Here is a 21,115-nt window from a genome sequence, read left to right as displayed (position 1 = left end):
AACTACGAACCACAAACGGAATGATTATTTGAAAAAATTAATAACTGAATATATCTTTGTAATTTCGCACACCTTACACTTTTTGTTGATATTCATTGAAATAAAATTGAAAACTTCGGTCGATTTTGAAAAAAAAAGGAAAAGAGCACGAGCAGGATTCGAACACGGTACCTACAGCGCGGTAGCCGGTAACCTTTCCCGCTGCGCTACGCCGACTTGGTCGCCATGTGTGTAAGGTTACAGGTATACAAATCTCGCAATGAACTTCAAAATCGATTTTCTCAAAAACCAAGGCTCGTCGCTAAAAACCCGTATAGACTGGTACTCAGGGTAAGTTCCTCTACAACATATTTAAAGCGCATCAAAATCCGTGATTTACAGTATGGAGGGTCCCCGTCTTAACGTAGAGCAACTCCCAGCCTGCTGCGTAATTTTAATATTTTGTAGCTCATTGCCTGGACAATCAACTACAGCAGACAATTTGAACTAGGACTGGTCACCATAAGCCGTGATCTGAGACACTGTTTCCAACATTTCGTGTGGGCGGGACCGTAGCTTGCTAGCACACACAAATGTGGCTGAACAATACTGGTCCCTCACAGTGTCTTCCTCTCCGCAACACGGTCTAATGAAAAAGTGCTGTCGATCTGTAGAGTAGTTAGGAAAAGTATGTGACAACAGCTGGGTTGGTAGAGTAGATCTTGTGTTCTCTGTATGCATAAATGATCTGAGTGATAGGGTGAACACCTATCTGCAGTGTTTGTTGAAGATCTTTGGTTCGTGGCACGGTGTCGTCGTTGAGTGGCTGTAGGAGAATACAGACGCCTTATTGTTAGACAAAATTTCTAGTTGATGTGATGAACGGCAGCTTGCTCTAAATATAGAAAAATGTTAGTTGACGCAGATGAGTAGGAAAACCGATCCCGTAATGCTCGAATACAGCATTAGTAGTGTGTCGCTTGACGCAGTCACGTCGGCTAAATATCTAGGTGTAACACTAACCCAAACAATAAAACAACGCATAGTATTCACATTCAAAATAATAAATATATGAAAAGCATTCAGCTAAATTATACTCTGTTTTATAACTTACGCTTCTCTGTTCATGTGCAGTAATCATATTAAGAAACGCAAGTAAGCCTACAACATTTTGAATAAAAAAGGCGTAGAGTGAAAGTCATTAGACATATACATAAATATGATGTAGGTATAATTGCAAGCAATCTGTTTGACATATCACTTATAGTGTAATGGTGAACGGGAAGGGCAAGGCAGCATGGTGAATTTGTAGTAACGGTTCGAAATACCTTGAAAGACAAAATTTTTTTCTGTTATATTTTGTTATTTATTCGGATTATTTGGCGTTATTTGTCAGTCTATAGTCACTGTGCCTATTATCCACAATGATTCCCTTTGTGTGCATGGAAATTAGCAGGATGGGTATATTACCAACGGAATGTGGGAATCCCAGTAGCATATCCGTTGTTTCTCTAGTTTGCTCCCACCTTCAGTTCCGTTAGTGATGGTTCTTCTGTCTTCAGCTATGGCTGTGCACAGCCAATTGAAAAGTATGAAAGTCACACGACACGAAAGCAGCGCATTTGCTGCAGGAAATACGAAACTGCCAACACACCTAAGTGATAGTTTCATACTTTCTGCGATATGATTAGCGGTCTCGCACCTCATTTGTGTTTATATGGACATACTTATACAGTAGACATTCAAGATGATAAAATGTGTAAGTTTGTTAGATTACAAAACACAAACTGTTTCACTGTTTCGAAACAGCGCATCGAAACATTACATTGTACTGTTTCATTTGTTTCGAAACAGTTACGTGTTTCGGTTTGCCCATCTCTACTGCAAAAGTTACATTCTATCAGAATATAAGACTATCTGACATGAGTACATGTCGTCGTTTTTCTTTTTTTTCTTTATTGTGAATTTAATACCCGTGTAAAGACAGGTAGGCTGGCAGCAGCACATTACGCCGCTCTTCAGCCCAAGATATTACAATGGTAAAACAGAGAAGACACATGAGTTGGAACAAAACAGCGGGGAAAAAACTGTAGACACATGAACATAAAAAACATGAAGCCGTTCATACTCGATGACAATCCACACTACAAACTGTTGACCCAACACACAAGCACTGATGACTTTGATGGTACACGTGAATGATGGAGCGTGATGGTGAACACTGAACACAAAACACGACGGCACACAAGAGACTTGAATGGCGATGATCTCCGGCGTGCGAATGTCCACGTAATGTGTGCGAGTCCGGGGACCTGCCAAGAGGGGAAGAAGGGTGGGGGGGGGGGGGAAGAGGGGAGAACAAAGATGCCAATGGCAGAGGAGATGGGAGGAGGGGTAGAGGGACGGGGGAGGAGAAGCCTGGGGGAGGAGTGGGGAGAAAGTGAGGAGGGAGGGAAGGGGGAGAGAAGGACAGAAGGGAGGGAGGGTGCCCAAAGGAACAAACACAGGAAGAGGGAGGGAGAATCAAAGTTGGTAGGAGGGGTAGATGGAGGGGAGGAGGGCATCATCAGGGAGGGGGAGAGGGGGAGCCGGCGGAAGCCACATTGGGAGAGGGTAAGGAGGGTGGAGAGATGGAGAGCAGGTGGGACGTGGGAATACAGGCGCGGCAGCGGGTGGGGGTGGGAGAAGATGGGGGAGACAAGTGGGTGAGGAGGATCGAGTTTACGAGAGATGTAGAGGATCCGTAACCTTTCAAGGAAAAGGAGGAGGTGGGGGAACGGAATTAGGTCGTACAGGATCCGCGTGGGGGAGGGGAGATGGATGCGATAGGCGAGGCGGAGAGCATGGCGTTCAAGGATCTGAAGGGATTTGTAAAAGGTAGGGGGGGGGGGGCGGAGATCCAGACAGGATGGGCATAACAGAGGATAGGGCGGATGAGGGATTTATAGGTGTGGAGTATGGTGGAATGGTGCAGACCCCACCTACGGCCGGAAAGGAGCTTGAGGAGACGGAGTCGGGAGCGTGCCTTGGCTTGGATTGGATTGTCCGGAGATGGGGGGGGGGTCCAGGAGAGGCGACGGTCAAGGGTGACCCCAAGGTACTTATGGGTGGGGGTGAGGGCGATAGGACGACCATAGATGGTGAGATAGAAATCGACATGTCGTCGTCAAAATGCAGCCTTTAGAGTGTGAGAGTCCCACAAGATCCGATGAGTACGACACTTATTGCATCATAATATGTTGTTAAATATGCACCGAACTGTCAATGTTACCATCATTCTAATAATCTATCACACATACAAGCTCAGGTGCGCTGACAACATGTGGACTACGGCCGTAGCAGCGAATGGGACTCGGTGCGACGTTCCGATTGTTTCTCCTGTTGCAGACGAACATGAGCGCGCTGTCGCAGCTGGAACACCTGCACGGGCTGACGCTGATGCGCAACGAGCGCATGACGCTGACGGGGCCCGGCCAGCTGTCGGTGCGCGAGCTGGGCGCGTCGGGCGCGTGCCAGGTGCTGGCAGCGCCCCTGGCGGGGCCGCACCTCACCAAGCTGTCGGCGCAGGGCTGCGGGCTGTCCGCGCTGCCCGCCGTCATGGCGCAGGCGCGGCCCAACCTCGAGATGCTGCTGCTCGGCAGGAACGCCTTCACCGGCTGGGACGCGTCCACCGACATGCCCTACCTCGCCGTCCTCGGGCTCGACCTCAACAACATCACCAGGTGAGGCCGCACAGCTCGACGTCTGGCAACGCTACGCGTATGCGTTCTGCCTGGACGCTACAGCGCGGCGAGGGCTGGGGAGACGGATTTCGCTATGCAGTTGTGAGGGTACGAAAGTTTTCGTGATTATTAATAATTCTAATGGACGTAGTGGACTAGTGCAGGAGCGCCCGCAGGGGGGGGGGGGGGAGGGGGAAGGGGGGGGGGGCATGGGGGCAGTTGCCCCTAGTGAGAATTCATACAGTTTACGAATACAAAAAATACCTGTAATTAAAATGAAATGAACACCAGCAGCTGCTTACAGGCGTTGACATACGTCAACGGGGACAGATGAAAATGTGTGCCCCACCGGGACTCGAACGCAGGATCTCCTGATTACATGGCAGACACTCTATCCATCTTTTTTTATCTCATTTTGTTCTATATTGTTCGTTGAATTTGTTCGGGGCGGATGTCCGATGACACCCGTTTAGGTTCTTTGTCGATACATTCACTCAGTTTTTTTGTTACAGAGGGTAGCTAACCCTCTGACCGAACACGCTGAGCTACTGTGCCGGCTGATCCATCTGAGCCACCGAGGACACAGAGGATAGGGCGACTGCAGGGATTTATCTATGGCACGCCTCCCGCGAAACCCACATTCTCAATGTATTGTCCCGCACTACATTCGTAGTGCCCCCGCCCATTATACTCATTCCTCTCGGCGCATTGCCGATTCACATAAGAGTTCGGGCACTGTTTGTGCGGGAGGCGTGACAGAGATAAATCCCTGCAGTCGCCCTATCCTCTGTATTCTCGGTGGCTCAGATGGATAGAGCGTCTGCCATGTAAGCAGGAGATCCCGGGTTCGAGTCCTGGTCGGGGCACACATTTTCATCTGTCCCCGTTGACGTATGTCAACGCCTGTAAGCAACTATGGGTGTTCATTTCATTGTAATTTCATTTTAACGACCTGCTTGGACATGTCCGAAAGAACAGATACCATCTTAGTAAATACCTGTAACTTTAGGGCTCAGTTATGTATGATTTAAAATACCTGTAAAAATACCACTAAAATAACCGGGAGATATCGATAAAATGACGTAAAAATGATATAAGACATATGTAAACAGAATTGCAGCGTGAACTAGAGCAATGAAAAACTTTAAAGGAGAATCGAACTAAAATTAAAAAATGATAATAAATTTAAAAATTGTGTGTTTTTCTTTAACAAATCTCGTTCGTTGAAGGTGTGCAAAATTGTTATATATCCGTCTTACAGCTATTGCCTACGAAGTATCTTTATTTTTGTTTCTAATCCCACATGTGGTAGAAATTAACAACAGCAAGTGAGGCAACAATGGGAATAATCAGATGAACCAGCAGTTTATTGTTAACACTTTATTGGCAGAACACGGTTCAGAAAATCTGAGTATATATATCGTGAAAATTTTTTGCCCCTACTGAGACAAAAACCTGCAGGCGCCACTGGACTAGTGGGAAAGTCAATTACTGTAGTAGCATATAAATGAACAAGTGAAATTCGCGTTAGTAGGAAGAGGGACAATATCATCTACCAGAGAATTAAAGTTACCCTAATTGGGACCATAGTTTCTTAAGGTTACGTCTTGTTGTTGTTGTGGTTTGTTTGTCTGTGGTATTCCTTCGTGCAGCACCGAGTTCGGCCGAGCAGTGCCTGACGTCAATCACAAGTGCACTTAGCAAAGAGACGTCTGGGCCGTATGCTGCTCCAACGAATACCGATGACCCGAACGTCCAACGGACAAGAATAACAATGGCATTAAGACTTCTTTATATTTCCATGTGAAGAGCTTGCCTGTGAAATGCAATGAGAGTGAGTCATCCTATAACAAGTGAAGATTAAATAGTGTTTTATTCACAAGTTGTTGAGCTGCGCCTTCACGAGAGCTACTGATGATTACTGTAACGAGTAATTGAGGAAAATCACGGGTCTTTCAACTTACGCTATATCAGAAGATTCTGATAGACGTGGACTCTCACACAGTCTAATTAAAAAGACTCACGTGTGTTTTTCTGATGAGCACTGCGTGGGGTAATGGGCGAGTTGTGGCGCCCTGGAAATTTTAAGTTGAGTTGGCGTGGCCGCGCCGAGACCTCTCGGCGGGCCGCCACTGATAGCGGCCGCACAACGGCCGGACCGTGTGGTCCATCGGCCGCGTGGCTGGGAATTCCATGGCGACGCTGTGTCGATGTAGGAGACATAACGGGAGTGCCAAAGATGGCAGACTTTGCGAAACAATCATGGCAGACATTTCACAGTTCTTATAGAAATTAATAGAAACCAGATGAATCACGATACCCCAAAAATAAACATGTACATTACCATTATTTGCACGGCGATGCTGACGGCGTAATCAGATTTTCAATATCTTTATTAGTTTAAAGTTTAGTATCTGACTGTAAATTATACAAGTAACACCCAGCAACGAATTTCCAAAATCAAAACGGTTCATCCGGTTGCGTCGATCGACGTGTCTTTGGAAAGCTATTGGTGTAAAACTAAATTGGTATAAATTACAGGCATGTAACTTGAGTAGTTCATGAGTTATTGGAGATCAAAGTGGCCGATTACTCTCGATCGCGTCAGGCCATAAGTACTCCACAGTGACACGAAAAATCGGTGGCAGCATGCTTATAAATATATTTATTTATCAATGTCTTTGTTTCTATCCGATATATCCTATTAATGAAGAAATTGATTAAATATTTACTGTGTTTTAGAAAGTACAGACACATTACTGACCTACCTTTTGTTTCTATTCCTTTGATATATGTTTATTTCATTTGATTATGTATTTAATAATGTGTGTTAGAGCGTGTTTATGGTCCAGCCGTGGGAATATTTATTTAATTTCAAGTTATTTAAATGTAAACCCAGTATTTCGAAAGTGTTTCAATATGTTCGTGAATGTGCGTTAGTTTGGATACAGCGCGCAAGCGCTCTAGCCAATCACAGCGCTCGTGAATGGGGAGTTCGAACAGTGCGGCGCGAGAGACTTGGAATGTGGAGCGGTTTGCGCGTGGTCGCGAGAGATAGAAACACTTCGGAGGGCGGACTTATGAACTTGTGAGATTTCCGGGGTTTTTACACTGAAGACGTAGTATGTGTTTAGAAGTGAATATCTCACGAGCTATGTTGTTGTTCATCACTAATTACGTGCAGTAGGAATCTATTGTTTCCCTGTTATTCAACTTCTGTTTTATTTAATTACCGGACCGTCGACACCAATAAGTGTTTTGCAGAAATATACCACATTCTCAAAAGTACTTCTACTATCATACTCATCATTTAAAGTCGTTACGATAGTACTTGCAGATTGTATTTACTGCAATCTTTTATTTATAAATTTCTACGTTAAATTCGCGATTGCAGAGTGATAGGAACCTTCGACCATTCGATTCATGTGTATATCCATATTGCATACTGTAGACTAAGCAGTATTTAGCTTGTAATGCGGCAACTACGAATACCAGCCCCTAGACAACGAAACCAGCCAAAACTTTAAACTTTTGATATTCCAACTTTTGAGTCTGAGGGTGCGTAGTTGAGGACCACATCATTTCATATATTATTGCGAATGCCCGCAACTGTGCTTTTAGTACCTTCCACCTTTACCGTGCTATGGGGTATTGTTTGTTACACCACTCTTTCATTGCTATATCCAGCCGTCTGGGGGTCAGAAATGGTAGGCGGGGGGGGGGGGGGGGGGGGGGGGGGAGGGGGGGGAGGGGGGGCGGGAGGGAAGTGTGCCTCTCTTCTCGGATGAGCCTTGCGGAACACCCAGCTGCTCCATGGCCTACAAGTCGATGTGATCCTACATCCACTTTACACTAATGCAAATTTTCAGCTGTCAAAACCAGTCATTGTAATTGCCTAGAATACCTCGATTCTAACATTACTACATGCTATGGTGACAGGAATAGATGGTGGGTACTCCTAACAGGTGATGCTATCCTTTTACGATTGGTTGAGTGAACGAGGAACTTATGACCTCGTAGCCAACCTAACAATATTATTTTGTGTCCTGTTGTCTGCTGAACAAAATATGATGTTACGGCACATCGGAAAAACTTCGTGACTGGATGCCGGACTTCTGCAGTAGTGCAAATACATTGATACTCTTAAAACTACTGTCAAGTGCTTGGTAAAAGATACTTCCAGTAGTACAGCACATTAAGATTTGTTCCCATTCCAATCACGTGCGGAGTGTAGGAAAACGATTACTTGAATCCTCTGTGCACACTGTAATTGGTCCAACTCTGTTCACAGTCCCTGCTGGAGCAATACATAACAGGCTGTGGTACTTTCCTAGATTCCTCACATAATATTGATTCTTGAAACTTAGTTGCAAGGCTTTAACAGGACTCAGGCATTTTCCAGTTCAGATTGCTCAGCATTTTCAGAACACAACACTCCCGTGTTTCAAACAAACATGTGAGCATCTGCGTCACCCTTCTTGTTATAAGCTCAATATTTCCTGGTTAACTATCTGGCTTTGGTCCCACATAGAATGTTCCAGGATGGACTGTACCGGTTTCTTTTTTTTCTTTTTTTTGTAAGCAATCTTCTTTGTTGACTGATTCTATTTTCCCACTATTCTATCAATGAAACCACCTGCTTCACTTTGACTGAGGCTACGTTATCATCCATCATCATATCCCTACAAACTCAATCCCTGCAGGTGGATGCAATATTTCTCGATTTTCGAAAGCATTTGATTGAGTACCACATATACACTTATTATCAAAAGCACGGTCCCATGGGATATCAAGCGAAACTGGTGACTGGATTGAGGATTTTTGATAGGGAGGACGCAGCAAGTTATCTTGTATGGAGAGTCATCTACAGATGTATAAGTAACTATCCCTGTAGCCCTCCCGGTTGGCCGTGCAGTCTAACGCACAGCTTTCCAGGCAGGAAGGAGCGCCTGGTTCCTGGCACGAGTCCGCCTGGCGGATTTGTGTCGAGGTCCGGTGAACCAGCCAGTTTGTGGGTGGTTTTTAGGCGGTTTTCCATCTGCCTCGGCGAATGCAGGCTGGTTCCCCTTATTCCGCCTCAGTTACACTATGTCAGCGATTGCTGCTCAAACAAGTTCTCCATGTACGCGTACACCACCATTACTCTACCACGCAAACATAGGGGTTACACTCGTCTGGTGTGAGACGTTCCCTGGGGGGTCCACCGGGGGCTGAACTGCGCAATAACCCTGGGTTCAGTGTGGGGCGGCGGAGAGGTGAAGTAGACTGCGGTAGTCGTCGTGGGGTTGTGGACCACTGCGGCTGCGGCAAGGACGGAGCCTCTCTGTCGTTTCTAGGTCCCCGGTTAACATACAATACAATACAACTATCGGTGTGCCCCACGGAAGTTTGTTGTGACCTTTGCCGCTCATATGGTATAGGCTTATTAACGACCTTGCAGACAATACTAATAGTAAACCCAGACCTTTTGCAGATGATGCAGTTATCTATACTGAAATACTGTCTGGAACAAACCGCAGAAGTATTCCGATCTTGATAAGATTTCAAAGTGGTGCAAAGATTAACAACTTGATGATGAAGAAGGTATCTGGATACGTCAGACCATGCAACGCTGTGCCACTGTGTCAGCGTCTACTGTCGATGGTCACGTGCCCATTTCAGCCATTGTTGCCAGTGTCGTGCTGTTAACATTGGCGCATGCATGGATAATCAGCTGCGGACGCCCATCGTTAGGAGTGTTCGATGCACTGTGTATTCAGACACACTAGCACTCTGCCCAGCATTAGAGTCTGATGTTAGTTCCGCCATATTTCGCCGCCTGTCCTGTTGCACCAGTCTTCCCAGCCTACGACGTCCGACATCTGTATTAAGAGGTGGCCGCCCAACCGTACAACGTCGCATCGCGGTTTCACCTCGGTTTCGCCACGTGTTGAAACACTTGCCGCAGCCCTCTTCGAACACCCGACAAGTCGTGCAGTTTCCGAAATACCCGTGTCAAGCCTTCGGGCCATCGCAATTTGCCCTCGGTCACACTCAGATCGCCTACTTTTCCCATTCTACCCATGGACAGCACGGTCACTAATATTACAGGCACCGTGCGTGGATCGTCTGATTAGCAGTCATTCCTCGCCAGCTGACGTTGCTGTCGCCTGGACACGCTTATATCGACAGTAGATCAGTGTATAATTTGTTGGTGTCATTTAGGCAGGTCGGACGTTTTGAGACATTTCAACTTGCACTTAACAATGGCTATAAATCCATGATTGTGTGAAATAAATCGATAATCTACAGGTTAATACCGGAAATTTCTTTGAAAACGGTTGCATATGCAGCAGAAATGGCGCTAGTCCGCGGTTATACTTGTCAACTCGTGTACTCGCTCTCTTCTCTGAGAGAGTCGAGTCCATTTGTACCCTACAATAGATTCAGCTGACGAGTGGGCTGCGGCGGTGACTCAGGAGTTGAGTCTATGGGCACACGGAGACGACGAGTTTGGAGATGGAGTAACAGCATACGATGGCGAGTTCAAAGCGAATATAGACGGCTCATTTCTGATATCTAGCGCACGACAGGCCTCCTCAACACCCTCTGATTGCGATGACCGTGACAAATGAATTAGTAGCATTACAACCACTCAGTATGCACACTACCTGGGTGCCACGAATTACAGTCCTTGAGAGTGTTGCATTAATTCTCTGGCAGTGTAGGTAGTAGTTGAATGGGAATAATGAATAGTCCCACATGTCCAAAAAAGTAAACGTTTCAGGAGATGCAAGAAACTTTCTAGATCTTAAAATTATGCCGAAATTCTGTTTTTCTTCTCATTTTTCCTTCAAATGAATGTGCAAGGAAGACAGCCAATCCATTGTAGACAGTCATGGTACATTTCCTTGATGAAAAGTTAAAATTTATTAAGTAAACATGTGGATGTTCTAAATACTTTGTAATAAATAAGTATAAATCATTATGTAACTCACATTTTATTGCTAATATGGACAAAAATGAAACAGATTATGCCTATTATCCATTCCCTTTGGCATTATGCTCCACAGTTGGTTCATTCTTTGATACATGTTGGCCAGCTGCGTATCTCAGAGTAGAAGGTCTGGATCTTTTGCTGGGAATTTTCTTCTAATTTATAGGCACATGATCTTGATAAGCCTGACTTACGGGACTTGATGGAACTATAGATGGATCAGTCAGCTGTAATGTGTGCTCTTCTGCTCCATCACAGAATCATGTAACTTTAACAACACCAAGACTTTCTTGTGATTAGGAGAACTGCATGAATTGTGTTACGTGAAAGTGCTATTTCTTATTTCTTTATGTAGCCCTTCCTTGAGTTTCAATGGAAATAGCATTCTTTCTGTGCCACAAGCATTAAACAAAAATATCACCACTGCATGGTTTTTATTTTGGCGTCCACGAGAGTCAGAGAAGATGTGAAGGTGTTTAACATGTTGTCCAACATTTTCATTTATATAACCAAAAAGAAATGGACGGGCTTCATTAGGATTTCCTTGCGATATTCCTTCATGAAAGAGGTAAAACCTGGCTCTTCCACTTCATTGCAAATTAAGAGCATTTACAGAAAGCTGGCGCAAGTAAAATGTGTCTTGTATTGATGGAAAGGAAATGAAGTCCCATGCTTCTTTACAGAGCATAGGGGAACGATGCGGGAGACCCGCACCGCCTTACTAGGCAAGGTCCTAATGGAGCTCGTTTGCCGTTGCCTTCCTCCGACTATAATGGGGATGAATGATGATGATGAAGACGACACACAACACCCAGTCATCTCGAGGCAGGAAAAACCCCGACCCTGCCAGGAATCGAACCCAGGGCCCTGTGCTCGGGAAGCGAGAACGCTACTGCGAGACCATGAGGGGCGGACCTTGTATTGATATCTGAGGCAATTATAGGTTCTTCATACAGTCTAACGTGAGACCTGCAACAGTAGAAATTGTTTCAGTTGTTTCTCTTTAACTGCATGTAATTTCTTGAAGAATTTATCAGCACGCCTCTTGTGCACTAGTATTCAGGAGGACGACAGTTCAAACCTGTCTCCAGCCATCCTGATTTAGATTTTCTGTGATTTCCCTAAATCGTTTCAGGCCAACGCTGGGATGGTTATTTTGAAAGGGCACGGCCGATTTCCTTCCCAATCGTTCCCTAATCCGAGCCTGTGCTCCGTCTCTAATGACCTCGTTGTCGACGGAACGTTAAACACTAGTTTCCTCCTCCTCCTCCTTCTCCTCTTGTGCACTATTAACTTAACTGTTGCTACTCTTGTAGCAGTGATAACTAAACCTTAATTTTGAAGCAGTGCTAAGTTTCAGGTTAGAGGTCTCAGCGATGTTGTTTTTGTTGACCTCTATTCCCTTTCCAACTTCTATATACTTCTTTTTTTACTCTTTCTCTTTTTATCGCTGTATGTTTCTGTAACTCCACTTCATTATTCTTTTTCCTCGTTATTTTCTGACATTTGTCATTAGCATCACCATTCTGACTGCATGCCAGCATAGCATCCATGAGAATAGAAGTCGATTAAACCAAAGAGTGAGGGGCAATATTGGTTACTCCCTCTGTTTACAACAGTGCTGACAACTTATTAAGTCCCATAGTGATCATTTTTTAAGGTACAAAAACATATGTAACTGAGTTTTGCCAAAAAATGGACGTAAGTGGCTGTCAGTGTTCCCATTGAGTTGTAATGTGTGTGTGTGTCGGCTGCCGAGGCGAGTGAGGGGGCGCGTGTGCGCAGGCTGGAGCCGGCGGTCTTCTCGAGCCTGCCGAGCCTGGGCCTGCTCAACCTGAGCGGCAACGCGCTGCAGGCGCCGGAGCGCGGCCCGCTGCTCGCGTCCGCCAGCCTGCACTCGCTCGACCTGTTCAACTGCTCGCTGCGCCGCCTGCCCGAGGACGCCTTCTCGTCGCTGCCGCAGCTCGTCGCCGTCGACCTGTCGCTCAACGGGCTGTCGCAGCTGCCCGCCAAGCTGTTCCACGACGTCCCGCAGCTGCAGCAGGTCAGCCGACCTCCGGCCTCTGTCTCATATCCCTCTACACTGTGAACAACTCCAGTACTGGTCACAAGGTGTTCTCCACTCATCTCATTTGCACTAGCAATATTTCCGCTTCATCTCAGACTCTAAAGGCCGGTGCCCACTAGAGCGCGGCAGCGCGTCGTGCGGCAACGGCAGCGGCAAGCGTTTTCCGCTTTGACGCGGCGGCTCGCGGAATTGGCGTTCCCATCTGGAAGCGGCAGACGCTAGCGGTAGCCAATGACGGACAGCCACTGAGGTACGGGGCGGGACCCACTGAAACGCCCGGTGCGTTTGATTAACTATATCTCACACCTACGTGTTGGAAAGACGAAGTTGGGTGAAGACATGCCAATTTCTCATTTTCTGTACAATGTACTCTTTCACATATTTCATTATTCGTGTTTTCTCATTTCACCACAAACAGATTTCTTGACTACCGTTCATAACTGTTCACTATCTCCTAACACATTTAAACAATGTACAACAAAATAGATTCTGCAGATAGTTAAGCGAGACAAAAATTTAAAATGTGATACGGTAGCAGGTACAGGAAAACGGTAAGAACACAAAGGCTTGGGGGAAGGGATGAAAGTGGAAGCCACCTGATACAATTTCGTACAGAGCATAATGTGATCAACGCCAACACCTTGCTTAAGAATCATGAAATAATAACACATATTTGGGGCAAAGTTTTCGAAACCAGATTTTAAATTATAAGACATTTCCCGGTGCAGACGCAAACCTACAATACTTTATTGGTTACGAACTGCAGTTTACAACTAAAGAGACAGTAAACGGTAGCAAATTAAGGAAATGGAACTTGAATAAGTGAAGACCCACAGTTTTTCGACAATCTTGAAGTTACTGTAATGCAACGACTGACTCAAACAGAGGAAGGAATCCGCTAGAATACGAATGGATATCTTTGAGAATGCAGCAGAGTATGTGAACGGGTAGAAGGTACAGTAGAAATCGTTAGATAAAACGTGATATATTAAATTTGACAAGAGGGAAAAATATAAAAATGCAGCAAATAAAGTAGGCCATGGGAAATAGAAATGTCTAAACATGACGTTGACAGAAAGTCCAAAATTGCAATGTGATTTTGCACTTGGAAAACATAGGGGAATTAAAATGAGAAAGAACAAAGAAAACTTTGCTTGAAGGAGAAGCAACTGTAAAGAGCTCATTTGGCAAGCCAGAACTAAGCAAATAAGAGAAGGCTAGAAAGTGGAAGGAATATGTAGAGAGGAGAAGGGGAGGGGTTGTACAAATTAACATAAGCACAATGTTAGATTCCTGTGAGATGTCTGAACACGCAAGGCAATACTGATCCTACCACTTACCTAAGTAGACACACTGAAGAACTGCGAAACTGTCTTTATAGAATTTGCATGTTTAGAGAAAGGTTTTGACAATCTTAATTAAAACATTCTTTGAAGCTCTGGAGATGTCATCGATAAAACACAGGGCCACAAGATTATCTACAACTTGTACAGAAACCAAACTGCATTTCTAACACTACAATGACTTGAAAGGGAAGCAGTAATTGAGAAGGCAGAAGTAGAGAGGATATAAAACGAAGACTGTGAATAGCAAGAAAAGCGTTCTGAAAAAGAAAATTTGTTCACATCGAATATAAATTCTAATGATTGGGTACTATTTTACAAAGGTATTTGTGTGGAGTGCGGTATTTGTGTGGAGTGCAGCCTTGTATGTAAGTGAAACGTGGGCGATGAACAGTTCTGTCAAGAAGACAATGGACGCTTTCAAAACGTGGTGATCAATAAGAATGCTGAAGATTAGATACGAGAATCGTGTAACTAAAGAAGAGGTATGGAATTAGAGGAGGAAGAGGAAATTACGGCACAACTTTGACTACAAGAGGGGTAAGGTGACAGGACATATTATGAGGCGTCAAAGAGTGGGGACAAAGGGGTTGGGTGATAGTATTCTGATAATAATCATCTGTTGAAATGCTATTCTACTGTTTTATCTATTAATGTAAGCAGTGAATTTACTCTTCCATGCACTCCTCCACAAAACATTTAAACCAAAACTGAGATCAGCTGAACACCAAATCTTTCAACCACTGTCTGACAACTACTGCATTCACTTTCAACATTCTATAACGATCACTGGCTAGCCACACACACATACAGATATAAGGAGTACATAAATAAACAAACATTAGTTTTCAGCATATAATTCTTTAGGTTGGCAACATGTACATAAACAAACCAAACAGTGAGGGACATGAGGTGGACACACTGTAGTTACGACTTAAAATCAGTGTTTTCGGTAAAATGTCTACAGCTAGTGACAGAAGAAAAAAGAGCGAACATGAAAATGTGCTTATGTTCCATAATCTAAGTTTTAGTTCAACTTACAGCATGCGACCAGGTGAGGAAAAACGCAGATGTCCGCCTAAAACTCGGTTCACTGTAAGTAATCAGTTATTCACGTAAAAAAAAGATGTGAACTGTTTTATAATCTGCAAGTATGAATCATTCTAGATTCCACCGAAGATGCCTTAAAGTAAAAGGCGAAACGCGTCTTGAACCAATAAAGTACACCGGATAAAGAAAAAACATTTGTTTCTTACCAAAGGAAATAATCAATAGCTGTAGATACTTCGTAAATTACATCTTACGACATATCAGCAAATTAGTCTCGGTTTAACTTTTCATTCCACATGCCATTAAATGCCGTTTAAAAAAATTCATCTATCCCTTCTGAAAAACTGTAGTTAGTTTCATATCTCGGTAGATAAACAGATTTTCGATATTTATCATGCGACGAAACACATTTATCATGCGAAAAAAAAAGTTTCGATTTCTTGAACCTTTTACGAAATTTGCAGTTGGTACAACCACATGATTTACGACGAGCAGGACGAAGTATCGGTCGCGTCGCGAGCGACCCGCGCGCAGTCACTGCACAGCCTGTCCGCCGACATATCATTCAATATCTCGAGAACGGTCATAGCTATCATTCTGCTCTCAACTTTAAAAACAATTTCGGTATGTTGACTAAATTTCATACGCAATAATGTATTACCTAAAATGAACTGTACGCAAAGTCCACGCAATGCGTTTTTACCTCTGCACACTCATTAAAATTTCGTGTAAAGGTTTACATAAATGCGATACAGCAAGTAACCACGACGAATAACGAAAAGAAATTCGGTCCTTTATCGAGAGAAGATATCAGGCTGTAACATGCCCAATAATCAAATTTTTCTACCGAATAGTTTCTTTGGAATCGGATGATAAGTATTTCATAGCTGCCGCCGCGTCCGCACCAGCCGTTCGGCGAAAGTTCGTGTGGTCCGGGGTTCCGTACCTGACATCACGCTCAGCGCGTACTGTGATTGGCGGCGCGCACCTGGAGCGCGTCACGCGGCAGCGGAAGCGGTTCGACGTGGTCAAACCGCGACGCAGAGCCAGCCGCATCGCGCCGCTGACGTCGTTTCCATGGCAACCACTCCGCTACCGCGCGCTTTTGATGCGCGGCATCCCTAGTGGGAACCAGCCTTAATGCATACAGCGTCACTGTACCACCGTTCCTCTTAGCTTAAAGCCGTCGGCACACGGACCGTGCTGTCGAACGTTAACGTTGAGCGAGCCAAGTTCAACGTGCTGTGCTGCTGAACGCTCAGGAACGGTGCGACTTGTGCATACGGTACGTGGGCCCCAACATGGTATACGTGATCGCAACGCACTCCAGTGGCAGTTGAGGGATGTTTCTAGTTTGTAAATCACACTGTTTACTCAACGGGCGCGCGTAAAATTCCCACGTTAGGTCTATTAAAACGCACATTTCCTCCATCGTCCACTAGAAGGAAAATACCATGTCCAATCAATAAGGACACAAGTTTATAAAAGTTCCATTACAACAGTGCGGTACAAATTTGGAATACTTCTCTGCATAAGATAAACATTTTTCATCATTCCCACATTTCAGTAAAACCCCAAGGTCAGTCTTACTTGATCACTGTTCCTACCTAGTAGCAGAATCTTTGCAACATACGAATTACGAAGCGTAAAAGAAAAAGGAGCTAAATATCTTTATACAATTAGCGCAAGCTGTCCTGTAAATTAAGCCAATCGAACAAAGTCACCCCTCAAAAACATCATAACATCAAATATTTTAACAGATGCTTATATTAAACTAATAATAAAGTATCAGAACCCGATAAAAACGCGAATGTTAGTAAAAAAAATTTGGAAGTGTTAAGACGCAATCCACCGCCCCAGCAAGAACTATCTTCGGGATGGCGACTCTACTCATTACGCTAAACCAACAATGCGCTACTTGAACTTAATCATATTGTGTTACCTTGTGGTAAAATGGTTAATCGTAGCTAATTATGTACCTAATTGAAATTTCATTACAACAAATTGTACCAAGAACAGTGCGTTTTGGTTGGATCTTCAGTGTGTCGCTGCCTTCAACTAGCCTACTCTCATAATATGCAAATTATAATAATTCTTTTGCCAAGAATATGATGTTTCTCATTATTTTATTGGAACGAATCACACAACTAACAACGGGTTTTCCAGTAATTCTCTATTTGTTGGTGCTCAGAAACGGCATATATACATATAGGCTTGAAATGAATGCCAATATGGCACCTCACAACTATGTGCTGAAGGGAGATGGCGTGCGTGTGACGTAGGTGGCGTTGTGCCGTCTCATTGGTCAACGCTCAGACGCACGCTCAGAATATCTGACATGCCAGATGTTGCTCTGCACGTTCGGAAAGACTCCAAAACGTGCTATTCCACGCTATGACGTCAGAAACTCAGCACGCTCAACGTTCGGATGCACGGTCCGCGTGCCGACGGCTTAAGGCTAGCGAGGAGAACACAGCAAGTGCCATAATCCGATTTCCGAGAAACTTCGCTCGGTGGAATGGAATCAAAATAAAGGAACACGTGTCTCGATTTATCTGTAGATATTCGACCATTTCTGATAAAACGACTGTCACTTTTCCACGTAATTTACACGCCTTTTAGTGTGCAACAAGCTCAGCCCAACTGGTGGCATAGTGGCTTCCGTCACGGTCTTCCAATACTGTGTCCAGTGTTTGAAGCTTGATTATTGTTTTTATTTATTTAATGTCTTTTTTTCATTTATGAGGCGTGTTTTTTTTAAGTAAGTACCGTTTTGAAATTAAAAAAAGATGTGCTAAGATATCTCAATAATTTTATTTTTATATGAAAGCCTGTACCTTAATCTACTTTTCTACGTAATTTCCGTCAATATTGATGCACTTGTCGTAACGTTGTACCAGTTTTTGAATACCCTCCTCATAGAAGTCCACCACCTGACTTGTTAACCACTGCATCACCACTGTTTTGACTTCGTCATCATCTTGAAGACACTCACCGCCCAGGTGTTTCTTCAAGTGCAGGAACAGATGGTGCTCACTGGGCGTAAGATCCAGGCTGTATGGAGGATGATCTAGAGTTTCCCATCGAGAAGATGTGATGAGATCTTTGTCTGATTCGCCACATGCGGACGGGCATTGTCTTGCAGCAAAACGATGCCCTTGCTCAACTTGCCACGTCTTTTGTTCTGAATTGAACAGCGCAGATTGTGCACTGTCTTAAAGTAAGATACTGCATTGATTGTCTCTTTATGAGGCAGAAATTCCACAAGCAATACTCCTTTTCTGTCCCAAAAAACTGTGCACATGATTTTCCGGGCAGAAATTGTTTGCTTAAACTTCACTTTTCTGGGTGAATCTGAATGCTGCCATTCCATGGACTGTTGCTTTGATTCTGGTGTGACATAGGCCACCCATGTTTCATTGCCCATAACAATTTGGCTTAAGAAATAATCACCGTCATTGTGGTACCGCTCAAGGAAAGTCAATGCACTGTCTAAACGTTTCGTTTTGTGCACATCCATCAACATTTTCGGTACCCAACGTGCGCACAATTTTCGGTAATTCAAGTGCTCGGTCACAATGCCATACAAAACACTACGAGAAACATTAGGAAAGTTATTCCGCAAGGAGGAAATCGTAAAGCGTCTGTTTTCTCTCACCTTATTGTCCACTTCCTGCACCGAACTTTCATTAACGACCGAAGGATGCCCACTCCGTTGTTCATCATGCACATCTGTGCGGCCATCTTTAAATGCTCTCACCCGCTTTCTTACCATTCCATCACTCATAATGTTTTCGCTGTAAACTGCACGGATCTCACGATGAATATCGATCGCTTTTAGGCATTTAGCACTAAGAAATCTTATAACAGCCCGTACTTCACAGTCGGCGGGACTCACGATTATCGGAGGCAGCTTAAACACACAGCACACAACGTAAACAAGGGAGAATCAGACTGTAATGGTGGTGCGTAGACAACAGATGCAAGTACCCGGTGCATATGCGCAGAACGCCAACCGCAGCGCTGCGGCCGCAGTGTGGCAAAAGGGTACTTACTTAAAAATCACGCCTCGTATCTATGCATGTCCGTAGAAGGTTACTACGCAAATGGATCTTATCAATTTAGGGGCTATAAGGGCGTTATCTTAACCGTAACATTACAACTGAGATGCACACTAAGTGTCATACATTTATTATATGATGTACACTGTTAAGCGAATACATTATAGCCACAGCCCACCACGACGTTGGATGATGCCTGTTGGCATTGAGGGCACATGACACGGTAGCAAAAGTACGTAAGCACAGCAGACATGAATAAGGGATCGCCCTAGTAAGATGCGTGGATACCTGGACACGTACTGGCCACAGAAATGTATCTAATGATCAGTCTGACTATGCTATCAATTATATTGAATGGGCTGATATTTAATGTCGTCTCTTCCAAAGAATTATTCTCTCTATTTTGCAGGTGAGTATTTTCAAAAAGACAAACGACCACTAATAGCTTTTGTTCTTGTAAAGATTCATGTTGTAAATATCAGTTTCAGGCTACTTTTCATATTCAGATATATAGCAGCTAGTTTCTGTTGTCAAGACAACCAGAGATGCTCCCGCGTGTTACTAGACAGTCAAGCGCACAATAGAATTAAGCATATCTCTGATTTGCGTTACGTAACCGTCAAAAAACAAACATCAAAAAAAGTTTTGCATCACCCCAGTTCCCAGAACTCCTGAAGATAGACGTTGGCTGTGGATATTGTATCATAGACACCGTTCCTTTGACTTTTCATAGATGTCACTAAACCCGCCCAAAGATGTAAACAACCATGCATGAGCAGCGCCTATTAGAAGCAAGGGAGTCCGACAGCCGATCAGTTCCAGTCATTTCACCAGGAAGGAGGTACACGGTCACTACTGCGGTTCGATCGCGTCCACGTTGTTACTTTGTGCCAGGAAGAGCTCTCAGCAAGGAATGTGTCCAGGTGTCTCGGAGTGAACCAAAGCAATGTTGTTCAGACATGGAGGAGATACAGAGAGACAGGAACTGTCGATGACATGCCTCGCTCAGGCCGCCCAAGGGCTACTGCTGCAGTGGATATCCGCTACCTAGGGATTATGGCTCGGAGGAACCCTGACAGCAATGCCACCATGTTGAATAATGCTTTTCGTGCAGCCACAGGACGTCGTGTTAAGACTCAAACTGTTTTCGATAGGCTGCATGTTGCACTGCTTCACTCCCGACGCCCATGGCAAGGTCCATCTTTGTAACCACGACAGCATGCAGCGTGGTACAAATGGGCTCAACAACATGCCGAATTGGCCACTCAGGATTGGCATCATGTTGTCTTCACCGATAAGTGTCGCTTATGCCTTCAACCAGACAGTTGTCAGGGAAGTGTTTGGAGGCAACCCAGTCAGGCCAAACGCCTTAGACACACGGTCCCAGACCACGTAAGAAACAGATTGACCGTCCTTACGGCGGAACAGACAACCGTAAAAATAGTTTTCCCGTCGGTCAACAGATGTCACAGGCGACGCTACAATGCTAACTGACCTGTCCATGTCGCGGAATCGGCAACGCTGTATTTTCGGTGACGTGAATGACGCTGATTTGCGTTCGGCTAGAGCGCTGCGCGCGAAATGCACTCGTCAGACTGCTGACTGTAGCTCATGATCGGCTGTGGTTTTTCCCGAGTTTTCAATCTAAGAATGTAGATTAGCTCCTGTAATTCTACAAACCAAGTTTATTTCTCACAATCATATGCGAAATGAAATAAATGAAAATAACACACAAACATTTCTGGCGAGTTAGTGTTTAAATGCAGACTGTATTGCAGTCGCAAGGGTTTTACACTCGCCTTCCATGCCGTCTTTTTCTCTTTGCTATACAGCTCTTCTGATACGGATTATGGTGGTAAAAAAGATCTCCACGTGCAGGTTAACACTAGAAAGTTTTCAAAATCCGCACTCGGTTA

The 21,115-nt window shown here is 44.5% G+C and overlaps 1 protein-coding gene across 1 annotated transcript in view; it reads left to right on the top strand.

The window, feature by feature from the left end:
• LOC124595216 (leucine-rich repeat-containing G-protein coupled receptor 5-like) overlaps nucleotides 1-21,115 on the top strand; it is a 377,880-nt gene that overhangs the window by 342,277 nt on the left and 14,488 nt on the right. The window contains exons 5-6 of the mRNA XM_047133860.1: nucleotides 3,367-3,701; nucleotides 12,463-12,721. Coding sequence (XP_046989816.1) covers nucleotides 3,367-3,701; nucleotides 12,463-12,721 — 594 coding nt within the window. The remainder of the gene's footprint in view (nucleotides 1-3,366; nucleotides 3,702-12,462; nucleotides 12,722-21,115) is intronic.

This window comes from Schistocerca americana, chromosome 2, assembly GCF_021461395.2.
Source record: "Schistocerca americana isolate TAMUIC-IGC-003095 chromosome 2, iqSchAmer2.1, whole genome shotgun sequence".
Taxonomy (NCBI): Eukaryota; Metazoa; Arthropoda; class Insecta; order Orthoptera; family Acrididae; genus Schistocerca; species Schistocerca americana.
Note: the sequence above shows the minus strand (reverse complement) of the source record. Positions and strands in the feature narration are given on the sequence as shown.